General features: G+C 39.6%; 1 protein-coding gene and 1 long non-coding RNA gene across 4 annotated transcripts in view; one reads left to right on the top strand and one right to left on the bottom strand.

Annotated features, from left to right (window-relative positions):
- The window catches only part of gga3a (golgi associated, gamma adaptin ear containing, ARF binding protein 3a), a 26215-nt gene extending 17406 nt beyond the window's left edge, over positions 1-8809 (bottom strand). For 2 of the 3 annotated variants that reach the window (XM_088343047.1, XM_088343045.1), the window contains exons 1-11: positions 8733-8791; positions 5204-5288; positions 4986-5061; positions 4391-4489; positions 4190-4313; positions 3999-4105; positions 3576-3656; positions 1685-1822; positions 1491-1572; positions 1178-1291; positions 299-511 (exon numbers count right to left, since the gene is read on the bottom strand). In XM_088343047.1, the coding sequence (XP_088199173.1) occupies positions 299-511; positions 1178-1291; positions 1491-1572; positions 1685-1822; positions 3576-3656; positions 3999-4105; positions 4190-4313; positions 4391-4489; positions 4986-5061; positions 5204-5288; positions 8733-8769 (1156 nt within the window). In that variant the 5' untranslated portion in view covers positions 8770-8791. Of the gene's footprint in view, positions 1-298; positions 512-1177; positions 1292-1490; positions 1573-1684; positions 1823-3575; positions 3657-3998; positions 4106-4189; positions 4314-4390; positions 4490-4985; positions 5062-5203; positions 5289-8732 lie in introns of all 3 variants that reach the window. The other variant, XM_088343046.1, reaches the window with a different exon arrangement.
- Positions 8205-11792, top strand: LOC148360790 (uncharacterized). Its single transcript, XR_015851201.1, has 3 exons — positions 8205-8224; positions 8711-8800; positions 11169-11792. It is a non-coding gene; the product is annotated as an uncharacterized LOC148360790 (long non-coding RNA).
- The last annotated feature ends 9238 nt before the right edge of the window (positions 11793-21030 follow it).

Raw genomic sequence — 21030 nt, forward strand, 5'->3', positions numbered from 1 at the left:
AACCAATAATACATAATACAACTAATAATAATAAAACATTAAAAGATACATAAGTTGCTATTTTATAAAGGTATATCAAATGGCTATACCTTTGCACTTACGAGTAACAAAAGATACCTGTCTAACTTTTTGGGTTGTGGCTGAGACACGAAAAAGTTTTGACGCTTCTGGACTTGATAACTTATTAAAGGACTGGCTCTCAAGGCTTCCTACCACATCATTGAGGAATACATGACAGAAGTAAGTCCCTTGCCTCCCTCTGATTTGGAACCCTGATAGATGTTGCAGTGAATGTTACCCAGAGTCAGTAGCTCCTCATCCAGCAGTGAAAACGATGCAGGCTGTTTGTCAGAGCTGGCAGGAGATCTTTTATCAACAGCGGTACCACACAGTAGATCAAGATGAGAAACAATGTTCGGTGTCAATTTTTTCTTTTCTAATTGAGAAGAACTCGGAATGTCCTCTTCCGTCAAATCAATCAGACTCTCTGACTGTGCTGTGCAGCTGGTGCCTATTTGAGGAGAAAAACCTCTGCAGGTTAGTATGTAATATCAGTGCACATATCAAAAGTAATATAGCAATGCATGTTGGTATTTTCTGGACAACCGCAATTGGAGTGCACATTTCGGCCTAACCTTTTGCAGCAATAAAATGGAAAGGGTGGCATATTTGGGCTAATAAACAATACTTGAGGGAGAAGATTGTCCATTCGTATTATAAGTGGGTGTCAATCAGAATAAAATTCAGCAAAACAAGGTTATTATAAGTTCTCTTTTCTGCCTCGTCTTATTTGAAACCTAGTAAAATGGCGGTCACCAATTATTTATTAAAACTTTAAGGCAATTGACTCCAATTTCTTTATAATGACAAAAAGGGGTTTTTGTTCTATGCTTCTGCTACTGCTTCTGTTAAATAATTACTTCGGCTGAGTGGATTTGAGGTCTTGGGACAACTGATGGGTTCATTGTACCTCCCAGTAAGTATTTTGCTTAATTAATGAGTGCTGTAAAACCCAGTGAATAATTTGTCTTTCACCAAACGGAATTTGTGGGGGATAGGTGGCCTGTAAGAAATGGCTTTTTTTGAGTTAAGGGGAACTCACTTATTTGACACATGTAAAAGGAAGGCAAATCAATAACAGTAATTATATCATGATAATTGATTTTTTTATTGGTACCTCCGTGAAATCCTGGTGATGTTTTAGCCACTCCATTTATTTGCAGGCTTTCCACAATTTTCTTGCAAGAAAGAATAATAGTGTTGAGGTCATCGTTGGCCTGCAGAATGTCGCCTGGTTTAGATGCAGAACAGAATGGCCTGATATTTATAATGAATTGACATAAAAGTACCAATAATACAATGATTTACAGCTCTATAGTTTCTCTGAGCTTTAGCTACCATGGTCATCTGAAATACGGCTTTGCTTTGGCATTCATTCATCACACAGGTAGGGTAAAAGCGCATTCGACTTAGCTTTAATGATTTCTTACCCAAGTTGGTGTCGTTATCATCTGTTTCTGTGGCAAGCTGGCAGACAGTTTGTCTAAGCTTGTCACAGTCGGCGTACAACTCCTGTAAAACATTGCGTTGCAAGTAATGAGGTTCCAAAGTGAATTGTGGATTTAATTTTTTGGGAATGTGCAAGATGTTTAATATAAGCTGAAAATGGATGTGGAGGACAAACCCTAATGAGATCCTTTTCGCCATCAGTGGAGTGTTCGGGGCTGAAGTAAGCCAGCATCTCATTGAGGACTTTAACACTGTTGTTAACTGCCTCCAGTGTGCTTTTCTGCTTTGACATTTTCTGCGTTTTCAATTCATCCTGCAACAAAAGTAAATTACAGAGACCCATCGCTACTTTGCGAATCGGTGATCGCTGGCTAAATCAATCACAAAAAAAAAAAAAAAAAATCCAACTGATGCTTACAGCACCACTGAGTAACGTTTTGGGGAGCCAAGATCCAAGCCGATTGGCCATTCAAATAAAATAAAAAGACTGTAAGAAAAAAAAAACAACGAACGCTTCCCACACCACCGAGGAACATTTCGGACAGCCCGGATGCTAGCCGATTGGCCAGCACCCCTTGATTTGAGATCCCCAATGCCAATTGGCCAATTCATATCATTGCATCTTTAACACCGTACTGTGTTCCTGTGTTCCTTTCTGCATCTTGCTGAGAGGAGTTTGTGTCTCCCCCTTTCATCATCCCGCCTAAACCATCTCTGTCATTTGGTGCATCCGTCTGTCAGTAAGTCGGCTTAAAAAAAGAAAACATTGACTAATTCAAAATATGTACTATTTATCTTTAAAGTCCAACTGTTTTCTATTTGGGGCAGCACGGCGGCACAGTGGTTAGCGCGTGTGTGGCACAGTTCTGAGGTCAGGGGTTCAAATCCAGCTACCGGACGTCTTGGACTTTGTATGTTCCCCCGTGCTTGCGTGGGTTTCCTCCGGGCACTCCGGTTTCCTCCCACATTCCAAAAACATGCATTTCAGGTGAATTGGCCGGTCCAAATTGTCCCTAGGTGTGGATGAGCGAGCGAGTTGTCTGTCCCTGTGTGCCCTGCGATTGGCTGGCAACCAGTTCAGGGTGTCCCCTGCCCACTGCCCGAAGATAGCTGGGATGGGCTCCAGCACCCCAGCGACCCTACTGAGGATAAACAGTGCAGGTAATGGTTGGTTGGTTGTTTTCTATTTGCTCTGTCTCTCTGAATTCATCATTCAATTAATTAGATCCCCGAATTATTCAATTTTTTTACTCTTTACCTTTAAAATCTAGCTGTTTTCTATTTGCTCCCTCTCTCCTAATTCATCATTCAATTGATTAGATCCCAGTCAGTTCTTTCGCAGCAGAGCGTGCACCAAATGACCTATTAACGGCACCTGGCATTCCCAGGGCGTCTTACATCCGAGAACTAACCAGGCCCAACCCTGCTTGGCGTACTGAGATCGGGCGTTCTATGAGTGGTATGGCAGTGAACAGGTTTCTCTCTTCCTCTCCCCCTCAGTCAGTAAGTCGGCTTTAATGAAGGTGCCAACTCCCCCCAAAAAAGGTGCGCCACTACTTTGCGGATCCCCAGTTTTCGTGAGTGGTTCTGGTCTCCATTAACCGCTAAAACCGAGGGGTCTCTGTACGGTGTGTTAGTTTAGCACTGTTGACTACATGATAGATAGATAGATGTCTAGATAGATAGATAGATGTCTAGATAGATAGATAGATGTCTAGATAGATAGATAGATGTCTAGATAGATAGATAGATAGATAGATAGATAGATGTCTAGATAGATGTCTAGATAGATGTCTAGATAGATAGATAGATAGATAGATAGATAGATAGATAGATAGATAGATAGATAGATAGATAGATAGATAGATAGATAGATAGATAGATAGATAGATAGATAGATAGATAGATAGATAGATAGATAGATAGATAGATAGATAGATAGATAGATAGATAGATAGATAGATAGATAGATAGATAGATAGATAGATAGATAGATAGATAGATACTTTATTCATCCCCGCATGGAAATTCACATGATTACATGATTCAACCATTGGCTCATTTACCTCCTTGACCATGTTTTTGATCATTCGATTCGCTGCCTGTAGGTCTGCCGGCTTTTTGCTTTTGAGCAGCTCCGCCAACCTCTACGACCAGGAAGAATTACAACAAAAAAGCAGTCAATCATTATTCCCAATGCTTTGCATTTCTTTAATTCTACCTTGATTTTGAAACCTTTACTTGACAAAACACGTCATAAAAAAATTACACTTTTTTGAATCAACTTTTACTACATAAATTTACATCCCGTGATTTGTGAAATTTAGCTTGCATAATTCGGGCAACCACACTGGCAACCACAAAAGGCTATTTAAATGGTAATTAGACAGAACCGTTGAGATAAAAAGGGATGGGAAGTACAAGCTGTTCCATGATATTTGGTGTTCAAACACGCCAAGAGTGAAATCATTAAAGTGTTTTCCTCTTACTCTGCCTCTGTGCTCATCATCAAACACAGGATTCTTGGGCCGCTCCAACGGGGATGTCGGGGCCAATGTCACATCCAGTGTGATCTCTGGATCAGCTAACACAATGCCTGGAAATATGAATACATATTATAAATAATAAATTCATAACTTCCTCATAATGGAAGCATATAATACTCCATATGAACATTCACCTTGGCTTTTCAACATCTGATAGGCTTCACAGATTTTGGTTTCCTCGGGTAGATATATAGTCCAACTGTAAATCATTTCAATTACTTTGGACTTCAACTTTTCAGACACTTTGTCTCCTAGATACTGAAAGAGAGGAAACGCTCAGGCTGATGTATAATATATAAAAGTAAAGAATGTTCACCAGTTTTTATGTCACTCACTTTGGGTGATATGACTTTAATAAGCTCGTTTAAGAAGCGGAATTTCCCCACTTCGTTTTGAAACCTCTGGCCACAGTTCTTCATGCAAGCTTCCAGAACCTGCAATAGCAAAAACATTTATCCATTTTCAAAAAAGATTTCTTCAGAGCAGAGTATCAGCCCAGTTTTTTTTTTCTCAGGCAAGAGCAAATTTAGATATATATTAGGAATTATCTGGCTCAAGCAACTGGCAACCCCAACTACATGGATCCTTTTTGTTTTACACTAAATTGACCATTAAAAAAAATCTGAAAAATAAACATGTGGGAGTTTGCCCAGCATTCTTCAGCTACCAAATATAAGTATTGAATGCACACCACAAGTTACCTATGTTCGAAGTGCTCAAGCTAAAGTGTGTGGCACGGCTTTGATTTTGTTGATGGACTTTATGACATAGTATTAAAATGGTTAATGAAGTAATCTTCTTACTGAAGGTTTGCGTACTTAAGGCTCGACCAATTGCTCAGATAAAAAAAAAATCTTAATCTGAGCTTGTTTATAAAGTGATTTACCTCCAAAGATTTTGTACGTAAAGTTATAAAACATGACGACATACCATCAAGGCTTGTTGTGCCTCCCCTTCCTGTGGGGAATGGATCTTATGTACCAAGAGTCTTGTGGCAATTTGGGGTCTGGAAAAATATGGGACGTCAATATAAACAACTAGAATGTAGACATAATACAAAGCTGACATTTGTCTGCGTCAAGCACAGCAAGCTAACAGAGTGACTGTATTGTACGAGTACAGATTGCATTAACGTGATCTTATCTCACCCCTCGAGTTCCTTATTGATTTGGTCACAGAATCCCATTATATACTCCCAGTTTTCTTTCACGTTGGAAGGATTGGTGGCTTTGTCTAAAAAGGGGAAGGGCGTCAAAGAATGAGGTTGTATAATGATACAGGGATGCAGTACTTTAGGGGTTACCAACTCTTGTCTTCAAAGGCACTAATCCCCCATGTTTTGAATGGTTCCCCTCCTCCAATGCCCCCGAAGGATCGTTACCATCAGGCCTCTGCGGAGCTCGCAGATGAACTGATCATATGCATCGGGTGCACTAGAGGAGGGAAATCCATAACATGTTGCATAGGTACACCAGAAGATGAAGAAGTTGACGACTCCTGCGGTGCATATTTCCCATTTAGTTTCTGTTTTCAATCATGTTGCAACAAACATCACATAACAAAATGAACAGATCAGCTGAAAAGAAAGCCAACATATTTTAAGAGACCCATCTCAAAAATACCTTTTGACACTTTTTCTATCAATCATTTACACTGATTATGTCTTGCGTCATTAGAACAGTGAGTTGTTGGTCTATTTAGAAATGATCACATTGTTTAAATCATGATATACATTTTGCAGTTTCTGAGGATTCCCATCCTTCTCCTCATTCTCTAACAACAACCCAATGTTTGAAACCAAAGACGAATAGCAATTTTTTTCATGCACATGAGATGTGTGTTCAGTTGTTTACGAATTCTTCCGACTCTAACTGCATGTGGTCTTCCTTATCACATACAAATGAAGACCCCGACTCTAATAATAATACTGGATGGCAATTGAAGCATTTGTAAAGATTAGATATGTTTCATCAAATTACCTATATTTCATGTTGACGATTGTGTATTGTCTGTACAGCCCTTTGAGACTTCTTGTGATTAAGGGCTATACAAATAAAAATTACTTGACCTGACTCTTCAAGGGTGTGAAAAGCCTCCTTTCTTATGAGACTACGGAAAAAGGTAGGGTAATATAGCAGAACTATTTGTAAAGGGGTCACAACTTCAGCAAGCTGGTCATCATGGATATTTTCACCAACGGAAGTGGAGCTAGTTATGTAATCCCTGACAGCTTGATATCAGAAACACCGGTAAATACAGATGAAGAATATAACAAACAATTATGGACATCCACAATTCGGATACCGTACCTTAGAAAATGTTGATATTTGTTATCGCATCAACGAGGCACACAAGTACAAACGGGTAAATAAAGTCTTTATTCTCTGTACAAAGCAGCGACTGTGATCCTCAAGATTCTTCCTCACACCTGTCAACCTTTTCCCAGTATTCAATGTTTTTTTTTTTTGGTCATTTCAAATTGTGTATATTGAATAACAATGTGTGCATGGGAAATGATCATTAAAAAAAATTGTTAGACCAATCACGTCTTGCCCATTTAGGCTCTAATCCGAATGGTCTCGGTCGCTGTGAACAGATGACAACGTCATTGTAGATTGCTACTGTCGTGGTATTCTGCATGGTCTTTCTTGCTTTTAGTAAATAGGTAACGTGTTGTGTTTGTAAGGTTATTGTCACTTTATAAGATAATTGTGACCAATATTATGGGGAGCAATATGCTGAGGTTGACAGATACACTTTCTATTTTAGCATATGTCCTTTTTTAACAATTTTATATACTGTTTTATAAAAATTAGTTCGGAAACAAGTACTTAATCACCATGCATGACCAAAAACTATGTCAGATAAACAGTCAATATCTGTCACACTAATATATGTGCCTTAATTGACTTTTTGGCCAAATTGACATTTTTGCCTAAATCAGCTGCACAATCTGCATAAGTGCCCATGTCGGTCAACAAAAATGACTTAGAGAAGCCCCAGCATTGGCTCCAATTTCTGAAAATACTCAGAAAAATGTACGAAAAAGAAGCTGCTGGTGTCCATCTACAGAGCTAGATCAAACTGGCTTACAGCACCACTGTGTGATACGCTGGGTGCACGACAGCAGGAAGGAGAAGCTTACAAAGGGTCATCGAAACAGCCCCAAAAAAATCAGCGGCTGCTGTGAGCCCAGTCCAGAGAACATTGCTGGCTAACAGCAGTAACAAGGACTTCTATCACCACCTGCTGGCCTCAGGCAGACACTACAGGTCCCTTACCAAAAGGACAGGTTAAGAGACAGTTTCTTATATAATAATAATAATAATAATAATTTCCTTTGTATTGTCATTCTTTGTAACAATGTACACAGAACGAAATGTCGATACACCTGACCCGTTGTAGCGAGTCGATGCAGCCGCAGCCAACATATAGAAACATTGCCGTCATACACAAGCACAAAAGACAGTGCAAAAATACCTGGCTTATGAAAGGAACATTTTTGCTTCATATCTTGTTCTTTTTTCTTATGACTGTATTCCTTAGGTCTCTGCTAAATGTCATTGCACTATTTTTATTGCTTTTAAAACTTAGGCTAGGATGTACACTGCTGTGTGACCATTGCTTATCTATCGGATTATTTTTGTTTATATCCATGTTATATACTTACTGATATGTTTTTCTTTGAAGTATTTACATGTTTTTTTCACGAGTGTCCCTTTGTGAACAGTTTATACTATGTGGTTATCACTGAAGATAAAGAAAATTCTAATTCTAATGTTATTAGGCTTCTGCATTAATGTGTCTGTGTGCGTGTGGAATTGCATATTTACATCCAAACTTAGCAATACAATCTGGATGAAATGTGTGTATTACAAGATCATAACAGACGTTTAGGTATGTTTGTAGGCATTTTCTTTGACTGGAAACTTTATAAAGTAGAATTGTAAGGTCCAAAAAGCAAACGTTTTCAACTGTCTTTCTTTATCTGTCTCCTCTCCGTGACATCAGTTCTTAAAATGCAACATGACACGTTTTGAAATATGATAGAGACGCGTTGGTTTTTTATTTAGAATTCGCCAGATCAAAGAAAATGGAGTGGTTTCAGCATTAAACCCTCTAAAGCGAAAACATTCAGATAAGAAAACACGAATGGCTCCCCTTGGGCAGTACGTTCTCGCACATCAAATATGTTGACAGCTGAGCAGGTCGTGTTTGTTTTTTTAAAATCATCACTTTAAGGGAAAATATAAATAAAAGGACATGTTATTTACTGACTTTAAAGGGTAAAATGCGTACTTACAAAATAATCGGCAAATATTTAGAGGGGGTGGGGAATTTTGCACTTCATGAAGATCTAAGTTTACAAATATGCTCTATTAGTTCAAATATAAATACCAATACTGCTGAAGCTCAATATGTGTGCAGAGCATGGTTGAATTATTAGTTTATTTCGATTTTGATGAAGTATTTTGAAGCTCAACCGCGACAAAAAGTTACTTCTCGCTGCTCATGACTTGTCAACAGCTGTGAGTCACAACGACTTTTTATGACAAAACTTTTAAAACCAAAGCTCACTTTTCTCACAGCAACCGATTCAATTTCGACTCGCAGATATTTATTTTCTCTTTTTTATGTGCTTTCTGTGCCTAAAGTCAACTTTGAAACTGCACTTACTTAGCCAGGACTCGAGCGACTCACCGCCAGCCGCCATGTTGGCGTCGCTTCAAAACAAGGCTTTTCGGGTGAGTTCAATGACTGTGGGGTAAACGAAAATCGGTCAGTTTTGCGTTTTTACCGCTAGGTGCTTGCGAGTGCATACCCGAGGAAAAAAACAACCGTTTCCACGATTTTTCGGTTTCATCCATCCATTATCTGCACCGCTTATCCTCAGTAGGGCCGCGGGGGTGCTGGAGCCCACCCCGGTTGGCAGGATTGTTTGACAGCCAGGCGCAGGGCACACAGAGACAGACAGCTCACTCGCTCATTCACACCTAAGGACGATTTAGACCGGCCAATTTACCTGACATGCATGTTTTCGGGAATGTGGGAGGAAACCAGAGTGCCCGGAGGAAACCCACGCAGGCACGGGAAGAACATGCAAACTCCCCACGGGGAGGCCGTATATAGTTTCAAATTCATTGATATTTTTGTAGCACAACTCATCCTAACCGTGCCTAAAATCACTCCGGTTTTGTGATTAAGGGCAAATTAAAGTAACATTAGACCAGGGGTGTCAATCATTTTAACTCGGGGCCCACACGATAGAACCAACATTCTCCCGGGGGCTGGACTAGTCGATTGAGGAAAAAGAAAAAAATAGAGAGAAATAAGAGAAAGGGAGGGATAAAAAAAAGAGAGAGTGTAGGGCAAGGAAATAAAGAAAGTCAAGTCAAGTCAAGTCATTTTTATTTGTATAGCCCTTAATCACAAAGAGTCTCAAAGGGCTTCACAGGTTATTACACAGACTATTTTTTCAGACTAGAAATAGTAAGGGAGGGAGAAAGAATGAGAGCAAAAGAAAGAAATTCAAAGATAAATTGAAAGAGAGAAAAAGAGAAGGAGAGAAAAGAGGAGAGAATGAGAGAAAGGGGGAAGCAGGAGAGAGAGAAAAGAGAAAGCAAACGAAGGTTGAAAGACACAGAGAGAGAAAGAGACAAAGAGGAACACAGAAAGAGAAAAAGGGGCAAAGAGAGTGAAAGAGAGAGAGAGATACAGTGTGTGTGTGAGAGAGAGAGAAATAAATACAACTACAGCATCTTTGAGAGAGGCACAGGTCTTTGGCAACATCAAGTGGACATATTTTAACCTGCAGCTCGTTTTTTTCGTGCACTTTTCTCAGCGTTGTCTCGCTGGCCGGATTAAATCACTTAGCGGGCCTGAGCCGGCCCGCGGGCCGCCTGTCTGACTTCCCTGCATTAGACCAAAGCGACATATCCATTTACATTTTTTAGTTTCAATGTGTGCCACCTGCAAATAGACAAATACATATTCATTTCATGCTTTTAAAGTGGTGTTGTGGGTGAAAAATCAACAGGGTTGGGTAGGGTTACTTTACCTGGATTATTTTCAATTACTTTTGGATTACTCCAATACCAAATATGCTAATAAAAGACAAAAGCAACTAAATATGAATAAAATTACTAAATTTTGTGCAGGCTTGGAATACATGGAACGGCAAAAATGATGTTGGCAAGCTGTTTGGATTTATTTTCATTTTGTTTCTGTCGCATTTTATGTTAGTTTTGCCGGAGATCAAAGCCAGGAGAGAAAGCTTACCACGTGTTGTGAGTCATCATTTTATTCATATTTAGTTTCTTTTGTCTTTTATTAGCATATTTGGTATTGGAGTAATCGAAATGTAATTGAAAGTAATCCAGTTAAAGTAACCCTACCCAACCCTGAAAATCAACCACATATTTTGATCGAGAAAGCAATAACTATTGGCGCTAGTGATAACGGTTCAAGAATCCCTTAAAGCAGGCATGCCCAAAGTCCTGCCCAGGGGGCCAGTTCCAACCCATCAGAGTTGGCCCCGGCGAACGAAGTGGCTGCTTAGGGCCCCGCGACAACTAGGGGCCCCCCATGAGCGGTTAACTTTTTTGGAGCCAACTCTGTCCACATCGACACTTTCGTGTGTCTACAACAACAAAAAAACTTCTACAGAAATACTACAAAAGCACGACAAAACTAAATATCAAATATCATGCTTGAAAACAAGGAACTCATATATTATTTTGCTTTCATTCGGAAAAGAAAAAATAGTATAGAAATACTACAAAAATATTATGATGCAAAATACTACAGAAATATTACCCCAGAATTACTACAAAAACACAACTACAGTAATATTACAAAAATACTAAAGACACATGACAGGCTTGAGAGCGTTCTCCATCTGGTGCTGTGGAATGCTCTGCCTCCGGAGATAAGATCTGCAACCTCAACGGAAGTTTTTTAATAAATCAAAATAATACAGGGTCCCACATTCTCCTTATACTTACACCTTTTTGAAATATTTTGAAATCTAGACTTCAGACCCACTTCTATTTAATAGCTTATGATTGATGCCCATCTCATACTTTTCTTTTCTTGTCCTTTTCTGACTGCCAGGTTGGTGGTAATACGAGGGAGAAGGATGATTCGCGATGAGTCAGGGGACCGGTGTCTGGACATGAATCATGTCAATATCCGCAGAGACGGGAAGCTGCATCGTTGCTGTCATGCTGTCTTTTTGGACAATTTTACAAGCTTGAGGCGTTGATGCTCTCATGCACTTTCTGGACAAATTTCAACATATTCCCTTTGTTTTCTTTTATTCAAAGTTCACTATGTTTTGTGTACTTTACTTACCCAATGCTAAATCTATTGCACCCTGGTCACCCTGGAAGGGGGGTTACCACTTGTGATGCCCCTTTTCAAGGTTTCTTGTTTACCTCGTGCTGAGGTTTTGAGTTTTTCCTTCCCCACATGTTGGTTTAAGATCAGGGGATTGCTTAATTGTGACCTGTTTAGTCCTTTGAGACATTTTATGATTAAGGGCTATTCAAATAAATGTGACTTGACCTGAAAAAGTGTGTACTTTTGTGTGTGTGTGTACACACACTCTCCCATGAGATCATTAAAGATATGTGCGTATCTATATTGTTTTCTTGAGTCTGTGACTACAAGCCCACAAGGACCTCGAGGCAAGCTAAGGAGAGCCTTCCATTGCCTGCCTCTCTGAATGCCAACCAAGAAGAACCTAAGTCGACTGCCCACCTTATGAGTTTTTGTGTTTCATAAATCCCCCCCCAAAATGGAAGATTGTGGGCTATATTTCAATATGCATAGTGTTGACGGTGGAATCCATGAGTAATAATAAAATTGGTGGCAAATTACAAAGTTTTGTTTCCTTCTTATAATAGGACCATGACTTTACATTGCCTGGTTCTCCCTCTGTTGTTTAATTCATATTCAGTGTGACTGGAGCCAAGAGTTTCGCCTTGTCAGAAATGGGGTTGGATGAAATTTTTTACAGAAATACAAAAGGAGGGGGGGGGGATTTTGTAGAAGTTTATTGTTCTATATTCTTTATCAATTATCCATTACCCGTTATCGGTCAAATCATAATACACTACAAAGCCAAGTGGCAGAGACACTTGTTACCAGCCAAGAGGCTGAGTCAAGGTCCTAGCCACAGGGCCAAGCAAAATGGTCAGGAAACTATATCTTGAAGGTGGACAAAGGGCTACTGCTATCATCTGGTGAAATAGTAAAACAATTTTTGCACACATTTATTTTATACTGCGGTCATCATTACTGGCGGGCCATACATTATTAATTTCATGACAGAGGCCACGGGCCAGAAAACATGGGATTATGAGCTGCAGGGCCAGCCCGAGCCTTAATGGGGCCTTAAGCAAGGCATTTTCTAACTTTTCTTGATGGCTGCCTTATACTTGGCTGCTCCTCCAGGGCCTTTTTATTTCTTCTTTGGAGAATTTCGTTTGTAACCCACAGCCTGTGTTTGTGCACCAAGAATCCCACACCATACATGTGTACCTTCGGCACTATAGTAGAAAACATGGCCCTCATCAGTTGTCATTTCTGCAATTTTTTTCCATCTGGTCTTACATGGACCCCAAAGGCCCCAAGAGTATCTTTCCATCTCGTAGAAGAGTCCTTTCCAGTGTTCCCTCTAAGCTGCGCGCGTGCGCAATTGCGCACTGCTCGCACATTCTCAGCGCACAAGAAAATCTAGCCAGCGCACAAAAATGAGGGCTCAAAATTACTAATTAAGAAGCGACTTAAGTCAAAGTTACAGTGCATGAAGGTAAAAATACATGGGTTCCCCTGGCGTTGTGTCGTAAATGCGGTATTTTGAAGTCGAGTCGAAGGAGAACGAAGTTGAGTAAAGTTAGTAAAGTTTGTCGGGGAACCGGCTTCTTCGGCTCGGCTCACTAAAAGGAACCGGCTCTTTCGGGTCCTAAACGGCTCTTCAGGTTGTTTTTGCTTATTTAATCCCAACATGACCAAATATTATGTAAAATTATGCACAAAATGATTAAAGGAAGGAGGAATAGAACAAAAAAGAAAAAAAAACCAAAATGAAAAAGTAGTGAAAAGCTGAGAAACAAAGAAACAAAAGGAAGAGGAGAATTGAAGAGAAAATTTAGAAAAAAAGCCAGAAAAAAGAAAAGAAAGAAATGTAGGAAAAAAGTAAATAGAGAACAAAAAGAAAAAAGTAACAGCTCGGAAAAAATAAACACAATGAGATTTTTTTTAAAGGAATTTAAAAAAAGTAGAAAAACAACACGGAAAAAAGAAGAAAAAGTTTGTGTTGCATTAAAATAATTTCCAATTATATCAAGTGAATCTTGTTGCCAACATTGTACTTCCACTAAAAATTTGATTAAGTACAGTTCTGCATTCTGTACAACCGACTAAATAAGCCCCCCAAAATGTTAATATTATGTGAAAAAATATATCAGGAAATAAAAAGAAATGGATATCTTGTGATAGAACTGTAAGAACAAACGACGTTTGTAACCCGTACAACCTTTGCAATAGTACATGAGTCAATTGATTCAAAAAAGAAAAATAATTTTGCATTGCCGGAAACTCAGCAAAATGTAACTTGATGTCAAGTTATGGACATGTTTGATAATGATTTAGTTGCCACACTTGGGATTATGGTTGCTCACTGTTGTTTCAAGCGTTGCTCACCGACTTTGTGTGAACGCTCATACCCGTGGAAAATTAGAGGGAACATTGGTTCTTTCAACTTTTTTGTTGGTTCAAGGTGCGGACGTTTCATCAGGCAGTAGTAAAGGTGTTCCTACCATGCAATCAAATTCTCTTCCTACCAGTCACACACTTATCACCTCTGACCTGGTAGTTAGCAGAAGGCGCTGCCCTTTTTGACCCGGGCGACGATCGAGCTGCTATCAATAGTGAGTGGTAGATGTCCATCATGTAGTGTGTCTTGGGCAAGTACAGCCTGGCGGTGCCCATCCCTCTTCAGACCGTATTTTGGGGGTTGTGGTCTGCTCCCCCACATGAAACAAATAGAACTGGGTTCCATGGTTCCCAGTAACAAGAGTAGCCTCCTAATCTGACTATGCATAGGCCTACATCAAAAACACACACACACATACACACACAAAAACACAAACTAACACCACGCAAACGGTCTCCATATTTACAGACCCATTGAGTACATTAAAAATACGATTAACAAAAACGTTTTCTATACTTATCAAAACAATTTTCTTCACAGAATACCCCAGCAGTAGCTTAACATTGGTTTAGCATTAATGTTATGGTATTGTTAGCTTAGCAGCCTGGCACCCCCGTAAAGAGTAAACATATTAAACTAACACAAAGTGGCCCCACACAAAACGTTTTCCAGCCCTACAAAGATGATGGTCTACACAGAAAATCTCAATATTAGCTTAATGGTTGCAGAGCGATCACACAGCGCTAGTTTAGCTCGACGTTAGCGTAGTGTTACCCACGAACTACTCTGTACATCAAATAAACGAAACAAACAAACACAGCATAAACGTCGTCCGAAGAGATAAATATGTAATGGAAGGATACACAAAACAATACAGCTTAGCATAGCTATCACCATAGCGCAAGCTTAGCTCAACTTTAGCGTATCGTTACCCATAAACTATTGTGTACATTAATCAAACTAACAAGACACAAACTAATACGGCAAAACCGTTCTTCATACTTAAAGAGATGAATTTGTTATGGACGATACACAAAAGGATACAAGGGGGACAGATTTTGAGGTTTGTCCTCACAGCTTAATGAAGATAAAAACAAATAAGTAAAAAGAAAGCCCAATTCTTCTCCCACCCATCTCTTATTTTGTTTTTTTGTCTCCTTCTTTGTGCCTTAATGGTTGGTTTCTGGAAGTGGTTAAGAAAAGCTATTCACAGTAGATAATTGCTCCTAAGTAAAAACACACTGACCTAGCCCAATTAAGGTACAACCGCAAAAATAGGTCCTTGTTTCAACACAATCAAGAATCCCATTTGAGATTAAATGACAGACGGACTGAAAAAAAATAATAAAACAAAACTCAAAGTAATTTAGAAGCACATGCATGGATACATTTATCATTTTTCAAGATGACAAAAAGGAATCGGCACAAAACACATGTCCAAATCACTGCACCTTTCTTCTCCTTATATGCTCTTTGCACGTTGGCGTCATCTGAGGTGTACTTAGCTTTTTTGAAGTCCACATACAATTCAACCGGAGCCTCCAAAGTCAGATGCTCAAAAGATAATTTGCAAAGCAGCTGTAGACATACAGACACAATTTACAGTCATTTGAATTTGGGTTTTCAATATTGGGTTTTCTGCCCTCCCATGCTTCACAATGTACAGTATACCTGCGATGGCTAGCTGTAAAGTGCGTCAATGTAAACTTAAACCGTCCTCAAGTTTAATATAGAAGAATCATGGTTGGTTTCAGCAGTTGTGCAATTGACAGTAGACAATGCAACATTCATTCGTTCCAAGATGAGGGTCGTGAGGTGAAATTGCCAAATGGCGGCAGATAGAAACTATGGTAATTAGCTAATGCATTTTGACCCCAAGTATCCTAGATAAAAACAATAAAATAACCACAAGGTAGCTAGTAAAAACTCCTTGTAAATAATATATGTGTATATGATTAAATAACATGATTAAAAACATGTATATGTGTAAAGGAAAAATTGAATGGTATCTACCTTTGTACTGACTTGAGCTGGCAGAGTGGTGTTAGTGGGTGGATGCAGGAGGGAGGTGATGGGGAATTAAACATTAAAACTTAATTTAAATGTGTGCACGGCGGATGGGTGGTTAGAGCGCAGCCCCACGGTGCAGAGGTTCAGGGTTTAAGTCCAGCTACCGCAGCATCCCCATGTTGAGTTTGCATGTTCTCCCTGTGTATGCGTGGGTTTCTTCTGGGCACTCCAGTTGCCTCCTACATTTCATAAACATGCATGCCAGGTTTATTGGCCGGTCCAAATTGTGAATAAGCGAGTGACTTGTCTGTCTCCGTGTGCCCTCAGACTTGCTGGCAACCAGTTCAGGGTGTCCCCTGCCCACTGACTGAGGACAGCTGAGATGGGCTCCAGGTCCCCTGCAACCCTACTGAGGATAAGCGGTGCAGATAATGGATGGATGGATGTCCAAATAATAACTGTTTAACCCATATTCCTTAGCAAGGGTTACGATGCATGTTTCTTTTGCATATTTCTAAAGTTTTGTATCCATTGCTATCATCTTTTGGCTTCTCCCTCTACCATCACTGCAAGTCTTGGGTTCCATAACCAATTAAAGTTTGTTACTCAAGATTCTGAACAGATCCAGGAGAGAAGTCAAGTCAAGTCATTTTTATTTGTATAGCCCTAAATCACGAAGAGTCTCAAAGGGCTTCACATATTATTACACTATATTACACAGACTATTTTTCAGAATATTATTATACATTCCCCTGCTCTGGAGCCGACGAGAAGAGTAGGTTATTCGTAAGCTATAGAGTAGAAGTGAGTTTTAAGCTTAGATTTAAACATTTCCACTGAGGTTGCAGATCGGATCTCAGGGGGAAGAGCATTCCACAGCACCGGTGCCCGGATGGAGAACGCTCTCAAACCAGAAGTAAAAGTACTGTTACTTCAGAATAATATTAGATAGATAGATAGATACTTTATTCATCCCCGTAGGGAAATTCACACTTCCAGCAGTCTACCCTGTTGTTTATTAACAGATGAACATGATGCCCTAGGGGTGCTTGTAGCGAAGTGGATGACGTCACACCAGTCCAAAAATTCGACATCCCTGCGGCAGATGGAAAACTTTTCTTTGTGAAAATCCAGGGATACACCACCTCGTGTTAGCAAGTCCGCCTCCTCTCCGATTCTCCCCGGTTTTCGTGTCTCTGTTTAGCGGCGTTGAAGCCGGATTGCTCCGGGTAGCTCCGGGTGGCTACACGTTAGCGTCCGGAATGCTAAACGTGAGCCACGTTTCCGCAAAACAAAGCAACTGCGCTCCCTGTGCGCTTCGATGTTTTCCACCAGCACTCGATGATCTTATTTGGTCGTGAGTTCGCATTTACCATGATTACGGATGGTACCGAAGACTTCTAACGCCGCTAGCCGCTTCGCTAGCTCCGGCTTTTCCTCCACCATAGGCCCCTTCATCACGCCGGCACGAGAAATCTTCAGGGCAAGGAGTTGAAATTCCTTGAATAAACGCATTTCTTGTGCGTTAAAACCCATGTCCATAGGATAGAAGTAATCCATAGTGTAGTTGTCAAAACGGGAAGAAAAAACACCGAAGATAGGAGCAGACAATAAAACAACAGGGCAGCTGCTGGAAAAGGCAGCCGCTCGTGGCAGCGCCGATTTGATGATTTGCTCATATAACATATAACATTGACTAATTGCAGGGAGGCACCTTAGAGCCATATGAAGCATTTGACTCGCACAGTCATACGCACAAACACAGCAAAGTTAAAGAATTGTATATTTTGGGGCATGAAAAATAATGGAGATGGAATAGGGAGGGGCTAAAAAAATGTATTTTACATCAAAACAAGAAAACATCATAAGGTGGGGGCGCCACAACCCTGGGTGTACAGTACTCAAAACAATATATTTACGGTAGATTCAATAGGAACAATGGTTTCACTCTAAAACATTTTTATAATGTATCCAATGTGCCTGGAACGGGTGAAGGGTAAAAAGAAAACTAAACCTCAATTGAAAGCATTCAAAAAGAAACAATTTAATGAATCCCTTTAGACCGTGTCAAACTTCATTACAGTTCTAAAGGCTAAGATTCCTCAAACTGGATCTGATTAAATGCTGCAGGTGTTGGGGCATTAAGCTCAGAAGGATTTAAAAAACATTTGGGATTCATACTGGCCAAGAGAAAAAAAAAACTCTAGTTTGTTGTCTGAAATACAAAATAGAATTGATTAGAGCTAGTTAAACGTTAGTTGTTTTCCCCTCAAATGTCGTTGACGTGCTCCTCGTTGTGTACTGGATTTTGCAGACCAAAGGACAAGAATTATTTAGTAGCGCTTTGCAATGCAGCATACCAATGTCATTTTGTTTTAGAGAGGCAATTGATGCTGACTTCTGCCCTTGTTTTTGGACCATTGAATACGTTTATTTATCTTTAAACACATTTGAGCTCACAACAAATTTATACTGTGACCTAGAGCAGTGTTTCCCAAACTTTTTGGAGCTAAGGCACCATCTAATCATTAAAAAATCTCGAGGGTCACCATCCATCAAACTTTTTTATTTTAAATTAATTGATGAAATCCATTTTGTTTGTTTTTTAAACTGAAAAAATGATCCTGTTGTTAAAGTTTTTTATATACAATTTGTAGTCACTGTTGCTCAGGACAAAATACCGTTTTTTTATTTTGCTTTTCTTTTGCTGTAATTTTGGATTTGACTATAACAAAAACCACTTAAAATAAACATAAATGATGTATAGATGAACATTTTCTTTACTACCTTCAATTATTGTCAAAGTCAGCAAAATATGTGCAAGATGTCTTTTTATGTGATGTATTTGATTATTTCTGCAGTGCAATGTTAAATAGCTTCATCATACAAAACCAGTCATTAAATGCACTGTGCTATCTCATGAAATGAAATGATCTGCATTTATATAGCGCTTTTCAAGTCAATGACTTCCCAAAGCGCTTTACATTGTGCTTCACATTTCCCAATAGCGGCCGTGATCTGTGCAGCCATGCAAGGCGCTAACCTGCTTATTGGGGGTATTGGGGTTTCAGTGTCTTACCCAAGGACACTTCGACATGTAACACGGACAAGCCAGGATTCAAACTGGGATCCCTTAATCCTAAAACGATCGCTCTACCTCCTGAGCTACTGCCGCCCCCCTCATGAGCAGATTACTTGTATATTAAAAGAAAAAAGCAGTCTTCTGCCACCTACTGATATGGATGAATATTACAAGGATGAGAGAAAAAGATAGTGACCAACGGCATGCTTTTGCAAAGATAAAATTGGGCAATTTCCTGCGAAGTTGCAAGGTTTCGCGGTACACTGGCTTAGAATTTAGGAAACAATTTGTACACCTCTCGCTATTTTTTGCTAGATTCTCCGTTGAGACATTTTTCTCAGCTCAAGCTAGGAGAGTGTGGTGTACTGTGATGCATGCCAAGTGTTGATCAAATGCATTCCATAAGGAAATCTGACATACTGGCTGGAGATGAAAGAAGGCTTGCTTGACTCAGTTCTAGTGGTTAGGATGACGACTTTAATTTTAATCAAATATTATTCATGATTGTCTTTTTGTCACACTGGAAGGGGGATTCATCCTGGAAGGGGGATTACCAGTTGGGGGGCCCCTTCTCAAAGTTTCTTATTTTCTTCGTGCTGAGGTTTTGAGTTTTTCCTTGGTTTAAGATCAGGGGATGGTGTAATTGTATCCTGTGCAGTTTTCTGAGACATTTTGTGATTAAGGGCTATACAAGCACATGTGGCTTGACTTGACTTTTTAAAAAAATGGCATGCACTGGTCAAAATTTCTAAGGGATTACAAATGTTATAGCCTGCACCTTGAGAAGTAGTCCCAAAAGACTAAGCAGGTCATCTGTTTTTTGTTTTGTTTTTTTTTGGTGTCAAGACAACTTCCTCCCTTAGTAATCAAAATGTATCACCCGGTACCCTCGAGGCCGGAGTCACCAATATCTTGTTTGTTACTGATTAGCGAGAAAATATACCAAGCTAAACTGCATTTCTTAAATGTCATAATTTAAAATCACTTGGTTTAAAAATAGGACTAACCTAATACTTGGGTCAATTCGACCCATTTTTCTGTGGTTAACAAAATAACCCAGATTGTTTAATATAAAGGACAGCACGGTGGAGTGGTTAGCGCATCTGCGGCACAGTTCTGAGGTCATGAGATCGAACCTTCCTGTGTGGAGTTTGCATGTTCTCCCCGTGCTCATGTGGGTTTCCTCCGGGCACTCTGGTTTCCTCCCACATTCCAAAAACATGCATTTCAGGTTAATTGGCCGGTCCAAATCGTCCCTAGGTGTGAATGAGCAAGCGAGTTGTCTGTCCCAGTGTGCCCTGCGATTGGCTGGCAACCAGTTCAGGGTGTCCACTGCCCGCTGCCCGAACATAGCTGGGATGGGCTCCAGCACCCACGCGACCCTACTGAGGATAAGCGGTCCAGATAATGGATGGATGTTTAGCATAAAAAAATAATCAATTATGGGGAGGGTTATTCAAAACGAAAATGCTATTTTTGCAAGATTTCTTTTTGATAAATCAAATAAAACATTACACAATTTTTCCGTTGGTTGTTTCAATAAAACAAAACAGGACATTAGGTAAGATCACCCAAGAATTGGGTTGGCCCATTTATGATCCAAACTTGACTTTTTAGACTTTTTGAGAGCGCAAGTAGAATTAGAATGGTCTTTCTTGTCCTTGATAACAACGTCGTAAACATTGTTTACACTGAGATTGGACATGGCACTCCAGGATAAACACATATTTAAAACTTAAAAGAGAAAAAAAGATTGAGAGAATGTGAGAATGAATAGACAAAATATTTACAATGTTGTGCTTGGAGACTTGCCTGAGTGTTACAAAAAGTGCAATGAGAAATAATCCTATTATTACAATTAGCAGCAACAAAATTCCTAAAAAGGTAGATAAAGCTAAAAATGCCTTTTCTTTATACAATACCAATTTTTCAATACAACTAGCATATATATTTTTCACAGACATGCGCTTATCATATTATTACAATGTTGTTGCCATGTTATTATTATGTTATTACCACATTGTAATGATCAGAAGTTGGGTTAAAATAGTCCGAGTCAAGTACTAAAACATAATGCCAGTTAAAGATCAAATTTCCTAGAAAATCAGATTGACCCATCACTGTGTTATTTTTCTAGAACCAGTTTACGGGCTACTTAGGTG

This window comes from Urocampus carinirostris, chromosome 8 (assembly GCF_059441175.1).
Source record: "Urocampus carinirostris isolate Australia breed hairy pipefish chromosome 8, RoL_Ucar_1.0, whole genome shotgun sequence".
Taxonomy (NCBI): domain Eukaryota; kingdom Metazoa; phylum Chordata; class Actinopteri; order Syngnathiformes; family Syngnathidae; genus Urocampus; species Urocampus carinirostris.